Genomic DNA, 19595 nt, shown 5'->3' with positions numbered 1-19595 from the left:
GGAAGAGACCACATGGGCTATCCAACCAGCAGGAAAAGTACGATCAAAGCACCCCTGACAGATGACCACCCAGCCTCTGTTTAATCGCCTGCAAAGAAGGAGCCTCTATTACAGTCTAAAGTTTGCCTCAGGTAAAGATATAAATTCCTGACTTCTGAATCAAGATGGTGTGTAATTTGGAAAGCTGATTTGTGTGGTGTTATCTACTTGTGTAAAGAATAATATTTGGCCATCCACATTCATCAATCAAGATGAGCCTTGATATCAACCCTTTTTATGAGAGGAGAATCTCTAAAGTCTGTGAGATAGCTTGCAAACTTCTTTGGCAGGCGCTGTTGTGGGGCTTTTTAGAAAACAGCTTATTTGATGGCCAAACCCTCTTCTAGCACCTGAACCATTTGCATGTACAGGTTTGCCAACTGGAATGTATATGCTTCTGAACATTTATAGCTCTCACTGGAATAAATGTGTGTCCAACTGAGATTCAGCTGATAAAATGTTTGTGTCTAAAAGCTTGACACAGAGCAGGCATCCGGCCTATATACTGTCAAACTCATGGATTACCAAGCCAGCAAAACTTCCCGGCTTTGTCATGGCTTCCTCATATACATCCACAATTTTTCAATAGATTTATTTACTGTTACACAATTATATCCTGGTTTCATTAGTTGTTCAAAGTGATACATGTGGACCAGGATCCAATAAGCAGGCTGTCAATGCATAAGTCAACCAAGAAAGAAGATCTGTCCACCCCCCTCCCATTTTCCCCAGTTCTGCAAAGAATAGTTAGCAGGCTTGTGGATGCAGCTCCATTCTGCTTCAACTGTTGGTGATTTGTAGTGTGTCCTGGTCAAAATTCCAGCTGATCTTGCATGCTGATGCTTGCCATATCCATGGGTTCCTGAGCTGCTATTATGAGCAAGAACTGAGGGGCGGGGATATCCATCTACATTATCTCTCTTCCCCATTTCTTCATATACACAGTAGCATAACTAGGAGTAATGCCCACGTGTCAAGAAGATAATTTCACTTTCGTCTACCTTTCTCAATTTGGCTATCAACACTGTGTGAGGCAGGTTAAATTTAGAGAATATTGCTGGCTCAAGCACATCCAACTAACAGAAATTTGGATTGGGTCTTTCAACACTGCCACCACTACACCATACTTCTATTTAGAAAAAGTGCAGCACTTCTTTACAATTTAATGGTTCTACACAAATGACACTGATATATACAGTGAATATTTCAGCAGTGAAGAAGCATAGTTTGGCTCCAAGAGAGAACTTGGATACTTGGCTCTTTGGCAAAACATCATTGCAACTGCATCACTCTGGCTTTGTGGTTTACAAATACTGGCATTACAATACATGAATTTTATGTATTGAAATAAACACATTTTGTACTAATTCTTTTTGTACCAATTTTACTATCTCAAGCCCCTTCCACACAGCTGTATAAAATCCACATTGAACTGGATCATATGGCAATGTGGAATCAGATAATCCAGTTCAAAGCAGGATTATCTGCCTTGATATTCTGGGTTATATGGTTGTATGGAAGAGCCCTCAGTTAGACTCAGTGTAATTGGCAACCCAAGTGAAAATTAGAAAATGACAATATTGTCAGTCCCACAGCTCTGAAAACATTTAATCCTCTGTTTGGATTCACATTTCACAGACATGTTTAGATTAGCATTGTAGAACTTGTGGTCCCCATGATGAGTTCTTAATGGCACCGCTGTGTTGGCAGAGTTGGGTAGAAGCAGTAGGACATGGCCCACTCATTTTGAAGTTGATGTGGCTGGACAGCATGATCCAGGACAGTGGTTCTCAACCTGTGGGTCCCTGGTGTTTTGGCTTACAACTCCAATAAATCCCAGCCAGTTTACCAGTTGTTAGTATTTCTGGGAGTTGAAGGCCAAAACATCTGGAGATCCACAGGTTGAGAAGCACTGCTCTATGAGTTCTCCCATGACATAGCATGGTGTGTCCATTTGTGTGTGAGAGAGAAAGCGATGGAACAATACCAATCTGAAAGGAAAGTACTATGGATACTCGGGAGACTTCGCTTAGTTGGCAGTTGCAAATCTATAAAACCTTCATAATAGCAAGCAAAGGGAGTCAGTGTGGTATAGTGACTTGTATGTTGGACTTGTATGTATCATGCATTTACATGGTATAATGAATGCAGTTGACACCACTTTAACTGCCAGAGCTCTAAGTTATGAGATCCTGGGATTTGTAGTTCAATGATGCACCAACACACTTTGGCAGAGAAGGATAAAACCTATATTTTCCATGATTTCATTGCATTGAGCCTGGATAGGTAAGAAGTTGTTAAAATGCATTAATTCTAGCGTAGTTGTGCCCTAAGACTTTGAATGACTAGCGTTAGAATTCCCTCTTAGCCACAGAAATGGTTGGAATGTGCAGGGAGGGCTGTGTTGTTTTGTGATTTGTGCTGGGGAAAACATTTAATTTTGCTGTACAGTGACAATAAAGTTATTCTGTTCTTTAAAAAAATCACTGGGTGACTTTGAGCAAGCCCTACTGCCTCAGCCACAGAGAAAGGCAGTGGGAAATCTCTGAATAAATCTTGCCACGAAAACCTTAGGGGAGGTTCACCTGAGATGAGGTGAAAGCACATAAAAAATCAACAAGAACAAAGTTAGGGCAAACTAATAATCTTGTTTTGTCCTAGCAAAAATACTAATGATAAGATTTGCAATAGCAACCATAAATTAGCAACCTCTGAAACATATACACCTAAATTTACTGAAAGGAGCCTTAAGTATTGTCCTGTTAAAGTGTTGTTTCCCACATCCTTTCCCAGATAAAACTAGGCATACCAGTGGGAAGTGTGCATCTCCCTCCATCACTACTGTCTTCACATCCAAACTGGGAAAGAAAGAGAAGTACTCACCAACCTAAATTATTTTGAAAATCAGTCTGCATAACACACGCATGTTTGACCATATCATCCACAGTAACCATTTTAGAACAGTGCGTGTTTGTTCTGGAGGGACAAACCTTAGAACAATTTCTCTGGAAACCTTTACCATCAAACATTTGTTTCCTTTCATGTCCTTGTTTATATTCTAAATCATTACCACACCAGATCTAGAAACTGAAACAAGAAAACTTTACATTGAAGAATACATTCTCAAATAAGATTATTTTCAACTGAAAGTGTTTGGTAGACCATATGGTTACTGCCTTCCCATCCACACTGCTGCATGAACAAACATCTTTGTTAAAGATTATAAACAGGAAGAGGAAAATTTCCATGCAATAAGAATGTAAAACAGCTTCATAATAAGAAAAGGAGGGATGCCTTGGGGGTGAATCACACTTGCAGACACTCCTTTCGTCGCACCAAGCCATTTACTGCTTCTCTTGTTCATTCAATAAAACTTTAAATTGTAGCTTTAAAAAAGAGTGCTTTGAAAGTAAGAACATATCCTTTCGGAAAACAGCCATACAACTTACATTTTCTGAAGATCATTGTCCATGAGTTTGACGGTTTATGCTAATAGTGATGAAATCAGTACATGAAATCTGACAAGCTGAAATAAACGTCCCCTTAACTTGCTGTAAGGCAGGAAGCTTAGTGCAGAGCTTTGGAAAAAGTGAAACTAAAATCCGAGGAGTCACCCGAAGGCTTTGGCCAGCAGAGGTCTTCACTGTGCCCTGGGAACAGAAGCCAACGCCTGCTCTGTTCTGGTCACAAGGGAAAGGGAAAGTCAGTGCAACCCTGTCCCATTTATTGACTTTTTAAGTACAATCAGGGAAACCTCTGTAACTTTTGAAACGCTTTGGTAAAGTTGCCAAATGACTACTTATAATTATTTGTGTTGAGGTTTTCCACCCTGATGAAACAGTTATTCCACCACAAAACATTTCAGATGGAATAAACCCACAAGCGAAGTCATATACTTTTAGTAAAATATTGTTATGCACACAATAATGTTAGGATTTCTGGGTAAATTGTTGAAAATATGCTGGGGGGGTTTTTGTGTCAGGAGTGACTTGAGAAACTGCAAGTTGCTTCTGGTGTAAGAGAATTGGCTGTCTGCAAGGATATTGCCCAGGGGATGCCCAGATGTTTAGATGTTTTACCATCCTTGTGGGAGGCTTCTCTCATGTCCCCACATGAGGAACTGGAACTGACAGAGGGAGCTCATCCATGCTCTCCCCAGATTCGAACCGACAACCTTCAGGTCAGCAACCAAACTTTCAAGTCAGCAGTCCTGCCAATACAAGGGTTTAACCCATTGCGCCACTGGGGGCTCCTAATATGCTGGTGCATTGGCATGATAGATGTCCCAGGTGTAGCCTACGTGCATTCAAGTTGCCAGTAAACTTATAATGATCCCATGAATTTCATAGTTTTCTTAAGCAATGAATACTCAGAGGTTTTTCCAGTTCCTTCCTTGGAAATATAACCTACAGTACCTAGTATTTGTTGCCATGCTTGCATCTAAGTAGTAACCAGAGCTGACTCAGCTGACCACAAGGGTCATCCAGTTTAATTCCCTGCCATGCAGGAAAACACTATCAAAGCACTGCTGATAGATGCTCATCCAGTCAGTGTTTACAACCTCCAAAGGAGGAGGTTCAACAACATTTCAACATTCCAACATTAGTTGAGGGAGTGAGTTCATCATTTTTAGTAAAGGTAAAGGTTTTCCCCTGATGTTAAGTCCAGTCGTGACCGACTCTGGGGTTTGGTGCTCATCTCCATTTCTGAGCCGAAGAGCCGGCATTGTCCGTAGACACCTCCAAGGTCATGTGGCCGGCATGACTGCATGGAGCCCCGTTACCTTCCCGCCGGAGCAGTACCGATTTATCTACTCACATTTGCATGTTTTCGAACTGCTAGGTTGGCAGGAGCTGGGGCTAACAGTGGGCACTCATTCCGCTCCTGGGATTTGAACCTTGGACCTTTTGGTCTGCAAGTTCAGCAGCTCAGCGCTTTAACACACTGTGCCACGAAGTGTGGTTTTAGCTGACAGTCCACAAGTTCAGCCCTTCAGTCTAGAAAGCCCTTGCTCCCAGTTGACTTGGATGGGTGAAGACCTTGAGAATATATTATAAGTATGAAATATAACCTCAGGAAGCACTGGATCTAAATCACCACCATCTCCTCACTGACTACAGTATCACCTTCATACCTGAAGCAGACTTTCCACACCGTGTGGATATGTGAAATTGCAGATAATAGAAAACTATTGAAAAGAAGGACTTCCTGCCCAAGAATACTATAGAGCAGGCCTGCACAACCTGTGGCCTGTCAGGTGTTTTCAACTTCAGCTCCTAGAATTACTGACCATTGGACAAGCTGACTAGGGCTTCTGGGAGCTGGAAGCCCAAACACCTGAAGGGCCACAGGTTGTGCAGGCCTGCAATGGAATCATAGGGGAGGACCTAGAAAACAGCAACAGAGGATGTATTTTGCCTGACATTGGATAAATGAAACTGTGGGTACTGTCCTGTGGATACGAGGCATACTATATTGTGAAAGGTTGAAGCCTTTAGCAAAAACAATACAGTAATTGTCAGTATAATCATTTGAGGGGTTTTTTTTCATTCTCAGGACAATTGTTTGAAGTGAATCCCTGTTTTATGCACACAGAGTTAGAGCCAAGACAGCGTTTTCTTGCTGATGTGCCAGTCCCACTCCACAGCTAACACGAAATATCATGTGCCTATCATTCTGTCCATTATCCCACTGGCTATAAAACAGAAGAGACAGTTTCATTTTGGTCCTGAAAAAGACCAGGTAGATTTGAGAAGGTTTCAGCTCCAACTGGTGCCCACACATCAACAGCTGAAATTTCCTTTATGGTTAAAGGAGTTTCCAATAATCTTGCCTCACTTATGATAATCCTCTCTGTCTTTCATAGCAAGACAGCAGCACATTTTAAAGGATGTCTATTCAACACAAATTAATATTTAAAAAGCTAGCCTTGCTGGGACCAACAGAAAAACAATACAATCCTTTGTGTTTCATATCATGGACACGAGAGGTAATGAATGATATTCTAATGAGGCTGTTTGGCCAGTGTTGTGATACTATTTTGCATTCCTGTTGCTGCCCATCCAGCCCATTTTCAATGTTGCCAAGCTTGCCCCAATTTTGGCAGACTTGGAAGAGGTTAATTTAATCACTGTATTCTGTTATGTGTTTGCTTAATCATCTCAGCTGCTTTCGTCTTTCTCATGTGCTTTTTCCTGATGATATATAATTTTTATGCAAGTAATAAAAGAAAGGTCCAGGGGGTATACTTATCATAAACCAACCATAATCACACAAGTGGAAAAGAACCCCAAGCATCACTGAATGATCTGAATGCAATTTCTTTACACACACTTATAACTCTGTAGCTTATTGTACCAGCTTGCTTAAATAAATCACAGTGTTTTAATAACATCATCTCTGTAAATCCTGCCTTTCCTATTGCTTCCCCGGGCTGTAAATGAATGTGTAGTAATCATAATCATAACAGAAGGAAGAGAAAGGACAGCAGTCGCAGCTGGTGAGTTACATTGTCAGCATCTCTGTCAGCTTGTCAGGTACTTTTTTACTCTGCCTTCTGCTACCATTTGCTCTTATATTTAGACACATACTCTCTGCTTTTTACCCATTGCTCATTTTCCCATGTTCCCCCATATTTTTATACTGATAGTTTTAATTTCTGTTCTCAACAATATATTCCATAAGCTGCCTGTCATTCACTTAACAAAAAGAAAAATTAAATGTCTTTTAAAAATGGGTAACTATTTTTTTGCCTCTAACAAGGGTTCAATGGCCTTAAAAGCTGAATAATAAAACCACAAGTATATGTCACAATTTTTTTAATTTTTTTAAAAAAATGTTTATTGTAATTCCTTCATATTGTTGTGCAAAAATACATTTTATATCTTCCTGGCATGTTTTTTTAAAAACAGAAGATAAAAAGAATTTTGCAGACATGTGCTTTTGTCCTTGTTTGTAGGGACTTCACATGCGGCAAAAGTACAAACAGTTAAGAAGTGATACATACAAACATATCCAGAATGGTTTGCCATTATTTCTTTGATGGGATCACTTTGTTTAAAAAAATGAAATTCAAATTGCAAAAATGGCAACTTCCTTTTAAGTAGCAAGACACATTGTTTTATTCAAAGCGGATCAGAATTAATTTTCAAATAATTCTGTTCATTCTGCAAAGATACTGATATTCATTCTAGGAATAATCCAGTGATGTATTTCTATGCAGTCTTTAAGGCACATTCAGCACAAATCTGTGTTCACATCTGCTTTGGTTCAGTAAATCCTTCACTGCGTTTCTGGGGACCCATATCCAGGTAAATGAGCATCCAGGGTTCCAAGGGCGTCTTTTTCATGACCATAGACCTCTACAACATGTATAGTACTGATGGTATGCAAGGCAATACTTTGTCCTGGTACTAACTGATGACCAAGTGCACCAATGGTTTTGGCTGAATTCCTTTGTAAATAATTTTCTCCATAACACTCAGTCCCTGTAATGTCTCCATTGCATTCTTCATGGAAGCTGTAAAACAAAAGCGAAAAAAGCAGATTTTATTTCAATGTTATGGGGAAGAGAGTGCAAGCCCTTGATCTGATTTAGCCATTGAATTGACATTAAAAAGGTGAAAATATGAGGCATGCCATTAGTCCTGCTTTTTACCTATTAACATTCATTTAGAACGAACCATGTACTAAGTGCTGTATAATTGACAGGAAGTCAAAAGAATCGAGACTAAGAGTGAGTGGGAGAGAGTGAAATTTGAAGTTGTGGGATGGTATTTCAAAGCATATATTATTTGTAATTACATAAAACGGGTTCATAAGCAACAGTTTCTAAAAGTTAACTATATTAAATGTGAAATAAGTTTTAATTTGTGTTAACACAGGTTTTGCAAAAGAGGGTCATTTATTTCAAGAATAATACAATTCCTTTATGAAACTCCAAAATACATTCACAAGTTCCATGAAGATTTAAGGAAAGTAATGGCTGCTGCAAGCTTGAGAACTGCATGCCTTGCCACCTACATTTGTTGATGTGTGCACTGATGGGAAATCTTGAAGATGTCATCTTGGACCTGATGCACTAAACAGTTATTTGTGTCTCTGGGTAGAAAAACCACTGTATCTATAACCAGCTGTTTAAAGACACGCCTTTGTTAAAGTATTCCTAGGGCTAGTTTATCCATTCTGCATTACTCATGTATGAGATGAAAATTACACACATCTCACAACTTTCGTATTCTTATTTCTATGAATTCTGACATTAGCAAGAACTAGCCCAAAGCAAGGCTCTTCCAGGAAAGTATAGCATCTAGAAAATAATAATAACTTTATTCTTATATCCTGCCACCATCTTCCCGAAGGGACTCGGGGTGGCTTACATGGGGACCAAGTGCAGCATAGACAAGGATTACAAAGTTACACAATTAAAAACATATAACACACACAATATAATTAAAACAATTAAAACCAGAAAAGTAAAAACATCATAAAAATACATCAATCAACATCAACAACCAGGAAATCATTATTTTCAGTAATAACCATAGATTTCTACTGTAGCACTCCTAGATACAGGCATGTGATAAGTCAACGAAATAATATATTGTACAGGTTGAATAACCCTTATCCGAAATGCATGGGACCAGATGTGCTTTGGATTTTGGAATTTTTTTTGGGGGGGGGGCTTTGGAATATCTGCATGGGCACATATGTGTGTAAGGTAATATCCTATAGATGGAACAAAGTCTGAACACAAAATCAACGTCTATTTCATAGACACCTTATAGACATATCCTGAAGGTAATTTTATACATTTTATATATATCCAGTGTTGCCTGGGTATGAATTTTCTCATGATATCTATTAGAAATACTCATAATTAGTGTTATGATTTTAGGGATGTTTCAATCAGAGAGCTAAGGAAAAATATTTTTCTTATTTTAAAAACCATTTATTCATTGTTCTTAAAAACATCTGGAATGTGCAATATATAACCATGGTAGAACGTGGACACTGCAAGCACTTGTTTCACTGGCCATAGCTTTATGAAAGCTACAGAATACGAAGAGGGGAGGGGAGGAAAGGAAAAGGGATGGGAGGAATGGGAGCACTCCCTTGGCTGCAATCAGAACTGGGATAATGCCTGTCATCCGGAGGTCATCCGGAGTTTTGGAGGGTGTTGCCATCTCTACGTAGATGACACACAAATCCACTACTCGTTTCCATCTAACTCCAAGGAAGCCCCCCGGATGCTGAACCAGTGCCTGGCCGCTGTGGCGGACTGGATGAGGAGGAACAAGCTGAGGATCAATCCTGACAAGACAGAGGCCCTCCTGGTCAGTCGCTCGTCAGATCGGGGTATTGGGTGGCAAACGTCGGATCGGGGTATTGGCTGGACGGGGTTGCACTCCCCCTGAAATCACAGGTCCGCAGTTTGGGGGTCCTCCTGGATTCAGCGTTGACGCTTGAGGCTCAGGTGTCGGCGGTGGCCGGGAGGGCTTTCGCACAACTCAAACTTGTGCGCCAACTGCGACCATACCTCGTGAAGTCTGACTTGACCACGGTGGTCCATGCCCTAGTTACCTCTAGACTGGACTACTGTAATGCGCTCTACGTGGGGCTTCCCTTGAATACGGCTCGGAAATTACAACTGGTCCAACGCTCGGCTGCCAGATTAATAATGGGGGCGAGTTACAGGGAGAGATCTACTCCCCTGTTTAAGGAGCTCCACTGGCTACCGTTCATTTTCCGATCCCAATTCAAGGTGCAGACCATCATATATAAAGCCCTAAACAGTTTGGGACCCACCTACCTTCGTGACCGTATCTCCTACCATAAACCTGCCCGATCTCTTCGATCGTCAGGGGAGGCCCTCCTGTCGCCACTGCCTATATCCCAGACCCGCCTTGTGGGAACAAGGGAGAGGGCCTTTTCTGCTGTGGCCCCCCGTTTGTGGAACTCACTGCCCATTGAAATCAGGCAAGCCCCCACTCTTTTAGCCTTTAGGAAAGATTTAAAAACATGGCTCTTCCGGTGTGCTTTCGGAGAGTAACTGTTACACACTTTTTTGTTACTACCCCCATCATCTATCCTCTAGACTGTTTGCTATCTTATGTCTCTGTTCCCCGTGGTTTTATTCTTATCTTTTTCTCACCCCAAGTTTTAACTGAGTGTTCATGCGGCCTGCCCTGTTATATTGCTTTTTTGATTTTGTGTTGTACTGTACATGATTATTTATTGTATTGTTGTAATTGTATTATGATATGTTGTTTTTATATTTTGCTATATTGTATTGTCCTGGGCATGGCCCCATGTAAGCCGCCCCGAGTCCCCGTTGGGGAGATGGTGGCGGGGTATAAATAAAGTTTTATTATTATTATTATTATTATTATTATTATTATTATTATTATTTATTTCCTCAATTGCAATTGGAATGAGCTACAGTAGTTGCACATTGACTATATTGTTGTTTGCACAACAATGCTGTAGTTTTTAAAATTGGAAACTTGCCTTTCTTCCAGTAAGCAGAAGGCAGTGTATGTGGCTTTGCTTTTCCCCTCTTTGGCTCTGCAGGATCAGGCCAGACCTTGAGAAAAGGTGAGCTTGGATCTCCCAAATGCCAACATACACCACAGTACAATGATTTTGTGTTCCTTTATGTGATGCCTTTGTAACATCTTCCTGAGATGTATATAGGATCCCTCTTTCAAAAAAAAAATACATAGCAAATATAAGATCAAATTAATGCAACATAATTGGTATGTTTTTGAACCTTTGCAACTATTCAAACAGATTCTTGGTACTATTGGTTTCTCAGAGGTGGAGACAGTTTCTCAGAAACCACATCCGATGTGTCTTTAAATTAGCTTAGCACAGCAAAAGAGGAATATTATTAAAACAGAAAGTAGGTTGGAGCTGGGCAGGTTGTTTAGTAGTACATGGGTGACACGCTGTAAAATATGGCAGATGACACATTGTAAAATACACAATTCAACAGCAGGTAAATAAATAAGGGATAGAAAAATCAAAGGGTAAAGATTTTCAAATTAAGTGCTGGTAATTCACATCCAAATGTAAAAATGTTTTTGAGTTATAGTTTTTGGCTTAAAAAGAGTTGCATTCAAGGAAGTGTTACAAGCAGTGCACTTCACTTAGCACTCCATGTTGCCAAATCTGTAGGTTTCTCATATTGAATTCAAAGTCAATAAATATTATGCCAACACAAAGAATTTGGTTTTCTTGAGATAATCATTTAAGTAGTTTAAAAGAATTAAATTCAAATAGTCAGAAAGAAGAAAAAGGCACAGGAAGACAAATTACTTGAGGGGAAAGGTGTGGTTTCCTGTGACATTTATATCTCACTGCTAGATATTAGGTGCAGCTCCTTTTGTGTTCAAGGAGGCAGATGTAACAAAAATCTTACTCCTTTCTTCAGCCTGGTAGGGACTGTGCTTAGAAAAGTTACTTTATTCAGACTAACCTCCTCTGACTATGCGAGATAAATTAAGATTGTTTGGCTTGTATTCTGTATTGCAGTATCTAGAATTATAGAACCATAACTGCTCTGTATTTAGTACTACTACTTAGTCATGACTGTGTGGCACTATTGCTACAATTGTAAATGCCTCCTGTACCCTCCTTAACAGCCAGCAGCCAATCCAGCAAAGGTGGGCTGGCAATCTGGGCACAAGGAGGATATCATTGTCAGATCCTTCCCACCAGTGAGCAAGGCTGTGACAATGAAAAACAGGACTTCTGCTACAATTGCTCACCACAGCCTCACTTTATAGTAAATATGCTTGTGTGCCTTCAAGTTGCATGTTAACTTATGGTAATCCCATGAATTTCAAATGATTTTCTTAGGCAAGAAATACTCAGGAGTGGCTTTGCCAGTTCCTTCCTTTCGGAGAGAGTCAAATCAACATGGGAATCACAACCAGACACAGTGAAGACATCTGCCCCTGCCCATTGCTACTCTGCTGCTGAATACGCATGCCCAAGTGGAATGCATCTCACCATGTTAAAACAGTGTTTGTGGTTGCCCTTATATTCTGTTATGTTTTTGTTTTATTCTGCATTATGATATTGTTTATATATTTCAGTATGTTATATTTTAACTATTTTGATCGGGCTTGTCCCCATGTAAGCTGCCCCGAGTCCCTCCAGGGAGGTGGAGGCGGGGTACAAAAATAAAGATGATGATGATGATTATTATTATTATTTTATTATGACACAGCAAACAAGATAGATATGCTGGATTTCATATCACAAAATCACAAGTCGAACACTTCCCAAGTGTCTAGGACTGTGTGATGTATTTTCGGATGATGCATGCAGATCCCAGTAGGGTGGCCTTTTGCAGTTGGCAGATCGTAATTTCGTCAATGTCTATTGTTTCCATTATTATTATTATTATTATTATTATTATTATTATTATTATTATTATTATTATTATTATTATTGAGACATGCCGTATTATCACAGGATGTCTACGCCCCACACCACTGGAGAAATTATACTGTTTAGCTGGCATTGCACCACCTGACATCCGCTGGGAAGTAGCAGTCAGCAATGAAAGGACCAAGGCAGTGATATCTTCAGCCCATCCTCTGTTCAGATATCAGCCAGCATGCCATGCTTAAATCAAGAAATCATTTTCTAAGATCTACAGAGATAAGTGAGAGTCCATTAGTGGCAGGCTAAAACCCAGAACCTCAAGCTATGGTTGATACCAAATAAGAGACTCCTTCCTAGGCACACAAAAGTCTGGGCGACTTGGAAGGTGCTGAACAGACTGCACTCTGGCACCATGAGATGCAGAGCCAAGCTTAAGAAATGGGGCCACAAAGTGGAATCCATAACATGTATGAAGAAGTGCAAACCACAGACCATCTATTACAATGCAGTCTGAGCCCTTCCATATGCACAATGGAGGGCCTTCTTATAGCAACACCAGATGCATTCCCAAGTGGCCAGCTACTGGTCAAAGGACATTTAGTATAATGCCAAGTTTTTAACTTTGTGTTTTCAAATACCTTACAACTGTACCCTTGGTTTGCTTCAGAGAAAGAAAAATGGAAGAATGCTAGAGTGTCAGCATGGAGAAACTCCCAAGAGTCTTTCTCAGAGGTATGCCATGAAGATGTTCCGTGTGTGTGTGTGTGTGGGGGGGGGGGGGTTGCTTCTCAGAGGGCCAGGCAAAGATGGGAATGAGCTAGAGAAGGAAGATGACAAAACTGGATAATAATTCAGGTCTTAAATTATTAAAAGAATCCTATATTCAGAGCAGTGTATTTTTAATGTGAAGTGGCATTAAATTTTGCCAATAGTTGTAAGCCGCTCTGAATCCCTGCAGTGTGAGAAGAGTGGGCTATAAAGGTAGCAAATAAATAAATAAATAAATAAATAAAGCACGGAGAAAAGAATTAACTAGAATTACTCTGTACTGAGAAGCTGAGTACTGAAACTTTTTTTAAAAAGTAGCTTATTTATCCACTGTCACTTGCTATGTATTGTCTAATGCAGTGGTTCTCAAGCTGTGGGTCCCCAGCGTTTTTGGCCCACAACTTCCAGAAATCTCAGCCAGTTTACCAGCTGTTAGGATTTCTGGGAGTTGAAGGCCAAAACATCTGGGGACCCACAGGTTGAGAACCACTGGTCTAATGGGACTATTTATAAATGTTTAAGGCTAACAATAAATATGTCTAATAAATAGCATTAGAAAATGCAAACCTGGGCAATGCCAGGTATATATGCTAGTTATTAATAAAGGCTGACCTTGCTTAGCTTCTAAGATGAGATGGTACCTTGAAGTTGCCAGGAGGGGAGGTGCTGGGGGCATAGAAATGTCACCATCCTGATGCCCCAATTGATCTTGATGCCTCAATGCAGCTTCCAGATGTTAAAAAGGTCATGGTGGGGCATTTACATTGTAGCAATAGTAAAAACATCATCTTCCTGTGCCTCGACTGACAACTGAACACACCTTCACCTGATGAGGCTCCAGGCTGTCAAGGTATGGTTGTAACCAGGAGATGTTACCTAATTACGTATTCATAACTAGCTGAAATGGGATGTCAGTGATAGCTTCTAAGAATAAATTGTCCAAAACTAATGAAGTGTCAATATGAGTCTGTATTAAAGGGAAATAATTAATTGCATATACAGTCTAATAAGGCAGATCTCCCTTTGTAAAATTAATAAAAATTATTTGTACAGAACATTGAAATCCAATAACTGAGGGCACATAGACTATAGAATGAATGCGGTTTGGCACCACTGATGGCACAATGCTATTGAATAACGGAACTTGTAGTTTTACAAGGTATTTAGTCTTCACTGCCAATGAAAGCTGGTGACTCACCAAACTACAAATTTGAAGATTCCAACACCATGGCCATTAAAGTGGTGTTAAGATGCATTAATTCTACAATGTAGATGTACCCTGACTCTCCATTCCTATTTACTAGTTGTGAAAGTTGTGGTTGTCTAGGAAGCTTGCACCTGATGATGTGATATAGTATGATGTCCAAAAAATATTTTCATTTCCAAAATCTGTAGCAGAAGCTAGTCTTAACATAAAATAAAAGCCCTCTTAGCCAGAAAGCTCTTTTTAAAAGTTTGGTGCTCTTTATATTGAGTTTACTTTCCAGCTTCAATAATTGATCCCATAGTGATACTGCTTTTGAAGTTTTGTGGTGGAGTGGCAGCATAAGGAGGATACTGAATGGTTGTTAAACAGAGAAAATACTCTGTGTCCAGATAGTTAAATATTGCCTTTACAATATAACTCAGTATTGAGTAAATACAGCCAAGCATATGAAACAAATGTCCTTGCAAAGCTTAATTGGATCAATTCAGAAAGAGTCATAGACATAGATGCCACAGGATGGTGCCATAGCAGGAAATGTTGACCATACAAGAAATATTTTCCCCATTTGTCATTGGTTCTCTGTGCTATTAATTGTCTCTAGGAATACTGCTCAACCATTTTGAACTGCCAGGGTTTTTTTTCCACATGATTGAGAAAACCCAATTGAGATTAGTTTAAATTTGTTTTGCCCCAATTCACAGCATTTAAAATTTACATTTCTCAAAACAAAACAAAAACAAAAAAAAGGAACTAAAGTCTCACCCACAGTGCCTAGTTCTCCCAGTGTACTTGGGTAAAGAGGAAGAACCAAGAGAATGAGGGGGGTCAAGTTAGAAAGAAAAGCCTTTTCAGGTTTTGGTGATAAGAGGAGTGGTTAAGAAGGGGAATGTGAATGGAGGAATATGCTAAAAGAGTTTTGGTGTGATTGCATGGGGTTTCCTTTGCTTGCTGAGGTGTAGGTTGGTAGCTTGAGCCTGCTTTCTTCATTAGCAAGTCTGCTGCAGAGAGCGAGAGAAGATATCCTGCCTCTCTTTCTCTGTCTCCTGATAACAGTTTGAGTATCCCTTTTCTGAAAAGCTTGGGAGTACTTAGGAAGTGTTTGGGATTTTTAAAGAAGATTTTGGATTTCCACCCAGATTTTAAAATGCCCGTTTTTGTATATACATGCATAATGAGATATTGTGGAGATAGAACCCACTAAATTCACAGACATTTTGTACACACTTTAGCCCTACAGTCATTTTATACATATTTTAAATATTTATTTCATGAAACAAAGCTTGTGTACACTGAACCATCATAAAGCCAAGGTGCCGCTGCCTCAGCCATCCATGTGGACAATTCTGGAAGATTTTGGATTTCAGAATTCTGGATAAGAATTCTTGGGTGCTCTCTACACCTGGGGAGCTTGCTGGAGAAGGCACAGTTAAAGAACACAATTCCTACCAATTGCTCTGTGGCTGCATGCTCCTCTAAAGAGGGACCACTATTACATGGCAAGGCAGCTCACCCTAGAAAGGCCTCTTGGGAACAAAAATGTCTGCATCTTCTGATACTCCTAAAGGGCATCCACACATGTCTCTAGCTCAGAAAAAGTGAGCTCTGATATTTTATGATTTGAGCTTATTTAAATTTGATCATGAGTTGAGTGAAATCACACACTTTGTGACTACTGTATATACTCGAGTATAAGCCTAGTTTTTCAGCCCTTTTTTTAAGACTGAAAAAGCCCCCCTCGGCTTATACTCGGGTGAGGGTCCTGGTTGGTTTATATTTGGATCAGCTTATACTCGAGAATATATGGTACATTTATTATTTTTCTCTATTATTATTGGTATTATTACATTTATTATTTTCTCTATTATTGTTGCTACTATTACATTTATTTTACTCTATTTTTATTATTATTAATACATTTATTATTTTATTTTATTTCTCACATTTATATCCCGCCCTTCTCACCCGAAGGGACTCAGGGCGGGTTACAACAGTGGCAACAATTAGATGCCCATACAAACCAATATAAAATAGCACATAAAACAGTTAAAACTATTAAAATACATTATGAATTAAAAAAATATACATTTCAAGCATAAAATCAGATCCGTTCTTCCTCATGCTTTGTCCATAGTTCAGTCCGTGTCATCTTCACCATTTATTGATTAAAAGCCTGGGCACACAGCCATGTTTTTAGGGCTTTTCTGAAGCCCAACAGGGTTGGAATTTGACACATCTCTCTTGGGAGTGTGTTCCACAGCCGGGGAGCCACCACCGAGAAGGCCCTGTCCCTCGTTTCCACCAGCCGCGCCTCTGAGGCAGGTGGGACCGAGAGCAGGGCCTCTCCAGATGATCTCAGGGATCTTGCTGGCTCATAGGAGGAGATACGTTCGGACAAGTAGATTGGGCCAGAACCGTTTAGGGCTTTATAGGTCAAAACCAGCACTTTGAATATTTTATTCTATTTATTATTACATGTATTATTTTCCTGTATTTATTATTATTATTATTACATGTATTATTTTACTCTACTATTATTAAAAGAATACATAAGCACATTTACATAGAAGAAGATGAGAATAATGATTTAATCAGAGTTGGACAGTCTTATCTTAAATTTGAGCTTTATGTAAATATTCAAAAATATGTAGCCTACTGATGCCTCAATTAATGTATTTTTATTGGTATCTATTTTTATTTCTGAAATTTACCACTCTTGGCTTATACTTGAGTCAATGTTTTCCCAGTTTTTTTGTGGTAAAATTAGGTGCCTCAGCTTATATTCGGGTCAGCTTATACTCGAGTATATACGGTACTTCAACACACATACACACCGGTGTCTAAATTCCCTCTAAAACTAGCTTCCTGTTTACATCAGTCTCTATTTTAAACCTAGGACTGCAGCCAAAGATCCAGGAATTGAGACAAACTGATATCCACCTGTTAACTTTCAAACATCACAAGGGGAGAAGTCAAATGGAAGAACTGAGCCATGAATAAAAATTTCCTGAAAGGTGGCAAACAGGATGATTTAATAAAAGATGCCATTGGTTTAGTGTCCACCTGGCTGGTGATTCCTGTATTATCATCATCAAGACCACCTCACTGTCTACCAGGGGCTACTGACTGAATATTTGGACCATCATTAATTGGGACACAACTGGATAATGTGGTACATTCCAGCAATGTCATTTTTTGTAATTCTGCTTCTGTGGACTTATCTACAACAATTTTGTCAGTCTATTTGTAATTCTTCTGAAGTTATGCTTACCACTGAAAAGCAGCTGTTTTCCTTTCCTAGAGATGCCAAATTTCAAATTGTAATTGTGATATTTCATAATCTTCTCCCTCTCTCTGTATTAAATCCTGTTATCTCAAAGGACTGCTACATCTACAGCCCAGGTATTATTATAGTACCATCAAATGTACATTCTAGATCAACTGGGCATTTTAAATAATACTTTGGAAATTATCATACAACATTGTTCTGCTGCAATTGCACTATGTTACCCTGTCTTTTGCAGATTATCACACAATGTTGTAGCTCTCCTGGTGCCCACACTGCGGTGCAACATTATTCCGTCACCTGAAAATTGATTTTTAAACCACTTGAAGTGGTTTAATAACCACTTTGGGTGTGAATGTTTCATTCCACTTTATTGCACTATTTAGAGCACGGTGGGTGCTGTCACAAGCTTCAGCCCCATTTACAAGTGAGGAGTTAACAAATGGTCCAAGTTCAAGGTGAAGTATCCAGCTGAGAGGCAACAACAGCAGAGAAACGCACCATGGAAGCCAGGGCTGTAGCGCGGGGGGGGGGAGGGTTAGGGGTTCAACCCCCCCCCCCCAAAGTTTCTGGCTATAGCCCTGATGGAAGCCAATAGTCCGTTTCAAGATCCAAAGCTGAATCTAATAGTCTACCATCCAAGGTGGCCACGGTGGTCCATGCTCTTGTTACGTCCCAAATAGACTATTGCAACATGCTCTATGTGGGGTTGCCTTTGAAGACTGCTCAGAAACTCCAGCTGGTCCAATGGGCGGCAGCCAGGCTGCTCACTGGAGCATGTACAGGGAGCACACAACTCCCTTGTTATGCCAGTTCCACTGGCTGTCAGTCTGCTACCGAGCATAATCCAAAGTGCTGGCTTTAGCCTATAAAGCCTTAAACGATTCCGGCCCAGTTTATCTCCCCCTATGAGCCACTTTGGAGGTTAGGATCATCTGGGGAGGCCCTATTCTAAGCCCGGCCTGCTTTTCAAGTGCGGCTGGTGGGGATGAGAGATTTTAAGTCTTTGTATGTATTTTAAAGCATCTAATGGTTGCCATATGTAAGCCACCTTGAGTCCCTTTTGGTGTAAAGAAAGGTGGGGTAGAAATAAGATAAATAAATAAATAAATAAGGTCAGTCCAAAATTCAAAAGCCAGTTCAAAGTCCATACATCCAAGATAACCATCAGTTTGAGGTCACAGCTCTATACACTGACGTTACTGCCAGCAACAAGGTGCCACACTTGAGCTCCTTATGTTAGGTTCTCAGAAGATACCTATTGCTAGTTGTTTCTCTGCTAAAAGTGCTTTTGGAAGTGTCATGGTATGCGTTAATCTTTTCAATCTAGAGTGGTTCCATAACAGCTCTATTAGATAATTGTACAACTGCAATTGCACAATGATGGTTATTTTGCTTTTTGTTTCAAAAACACCAGTTGTGGAGCAAACAATGAGGAAAAACAATATTACAGCTGACTCTCCACATTTGTGAGTTTAAGTTTTGCAGATTTGATTATTCCTGGATTTAATTAATATGATCTCTCCAGGAATATCTAGGTTCTCCAGTGCAATTTTATGATAAATTTCAACTGGAGGACTAGAGATTCCTAGAGAGATCATACTAATTAAATCCAGGAATAATCACATTACAGTTTTGCAGTTTTTCCACTTTTGTTAAGGATCCAAACAACTATAACCCAACTCAATGGCATTTAATATGCAAGAAAGCAAATACAAGTACCAATGCCATTGAAATGTGAATACAGTGATAGTGCAAAAGAGTGCATTGCAATTACACCACCTTCCTAGTAGAGGAGAAGCTTATTTCAATGGAAATGACCTCAAACAACTGACTACTGTGATAAGCATCCAAACACAATATGTTAGTTGCACCTAGTGGTCTCTTATCTTTTGATGAGGC

At 39.7% G+C, this 19595-nt stretch overlaps 3 protein-coding genes across 4 annotated transcripts in view; 1 reads left to right on the top strand and 2 right to left on the bottom strand.

Moving 5' to 3' along the window:
* card19 (caspase recruitment domain family member 19) overlaps positions 1-3684 on the bottom strand; it is a 53930-nt gene extending 50246 nt beyond the window's left edge. The window contains exon 1 of one of the 2 annotated variants that reach the window (XM_008115578.3): positions 3489-3684. In XM_008115578.3, coding sequence (XP_008113785.1) covers positions 3489-3504 — 16 coding nt within the window. In that variant the 5' untranslated portion in view covers positions 3505-3684. The remainder of the gene's footprint in view (positions 1-3488) is intronic. The other variant, XM_008115576.3, reaches the window with a different exon arrangement.
* The window catches only part of LOC134296055 (uncharacterized), a 435533-nt gene that overhangs the window by 18515 nt on the left and 397423 nt on the right, over positions 1-19595 (top strand). The gene's annotated exons all lie outside the window — the stretch shown is intronic.
* The window catches only part of susd3 (sushi domain containing 3), a 67625-nt gene continuing 54870 nt past the window's right edge, over positions 6841-19595 (bottom strand). Inside the window, exon 5 of the mRNA XM_008115580.3 lies at positions 6841-7558. Coding sequence (XP_008113787.1) covers positions 7321-7558 — 238 coding nt within the window. The 3' untranslated portion in view covers positions 6841-7320. The remainder of the gene's footprint in view (positions 7559-19595) is intronic.

Source organism: Anolis carolinensis, chromosome 2 (genome assembly GCF_035594765.1).
Source record: "Anolis carolinensis isolate JA03-04 chromosome 2, rAnoCar3.1.pri, whole genome shotgun sequence".
Classification (NCBI taxonomy): domain Eukaryota; kingdom Metazoa; phylum Chordata; class Lepidosauria; order Squamata; family Dactyloidae; genus Anolis; species Anolis carolinensis.
This window is presented reverse-complemented; position numbering and strand designations above follow the sequence as displayed.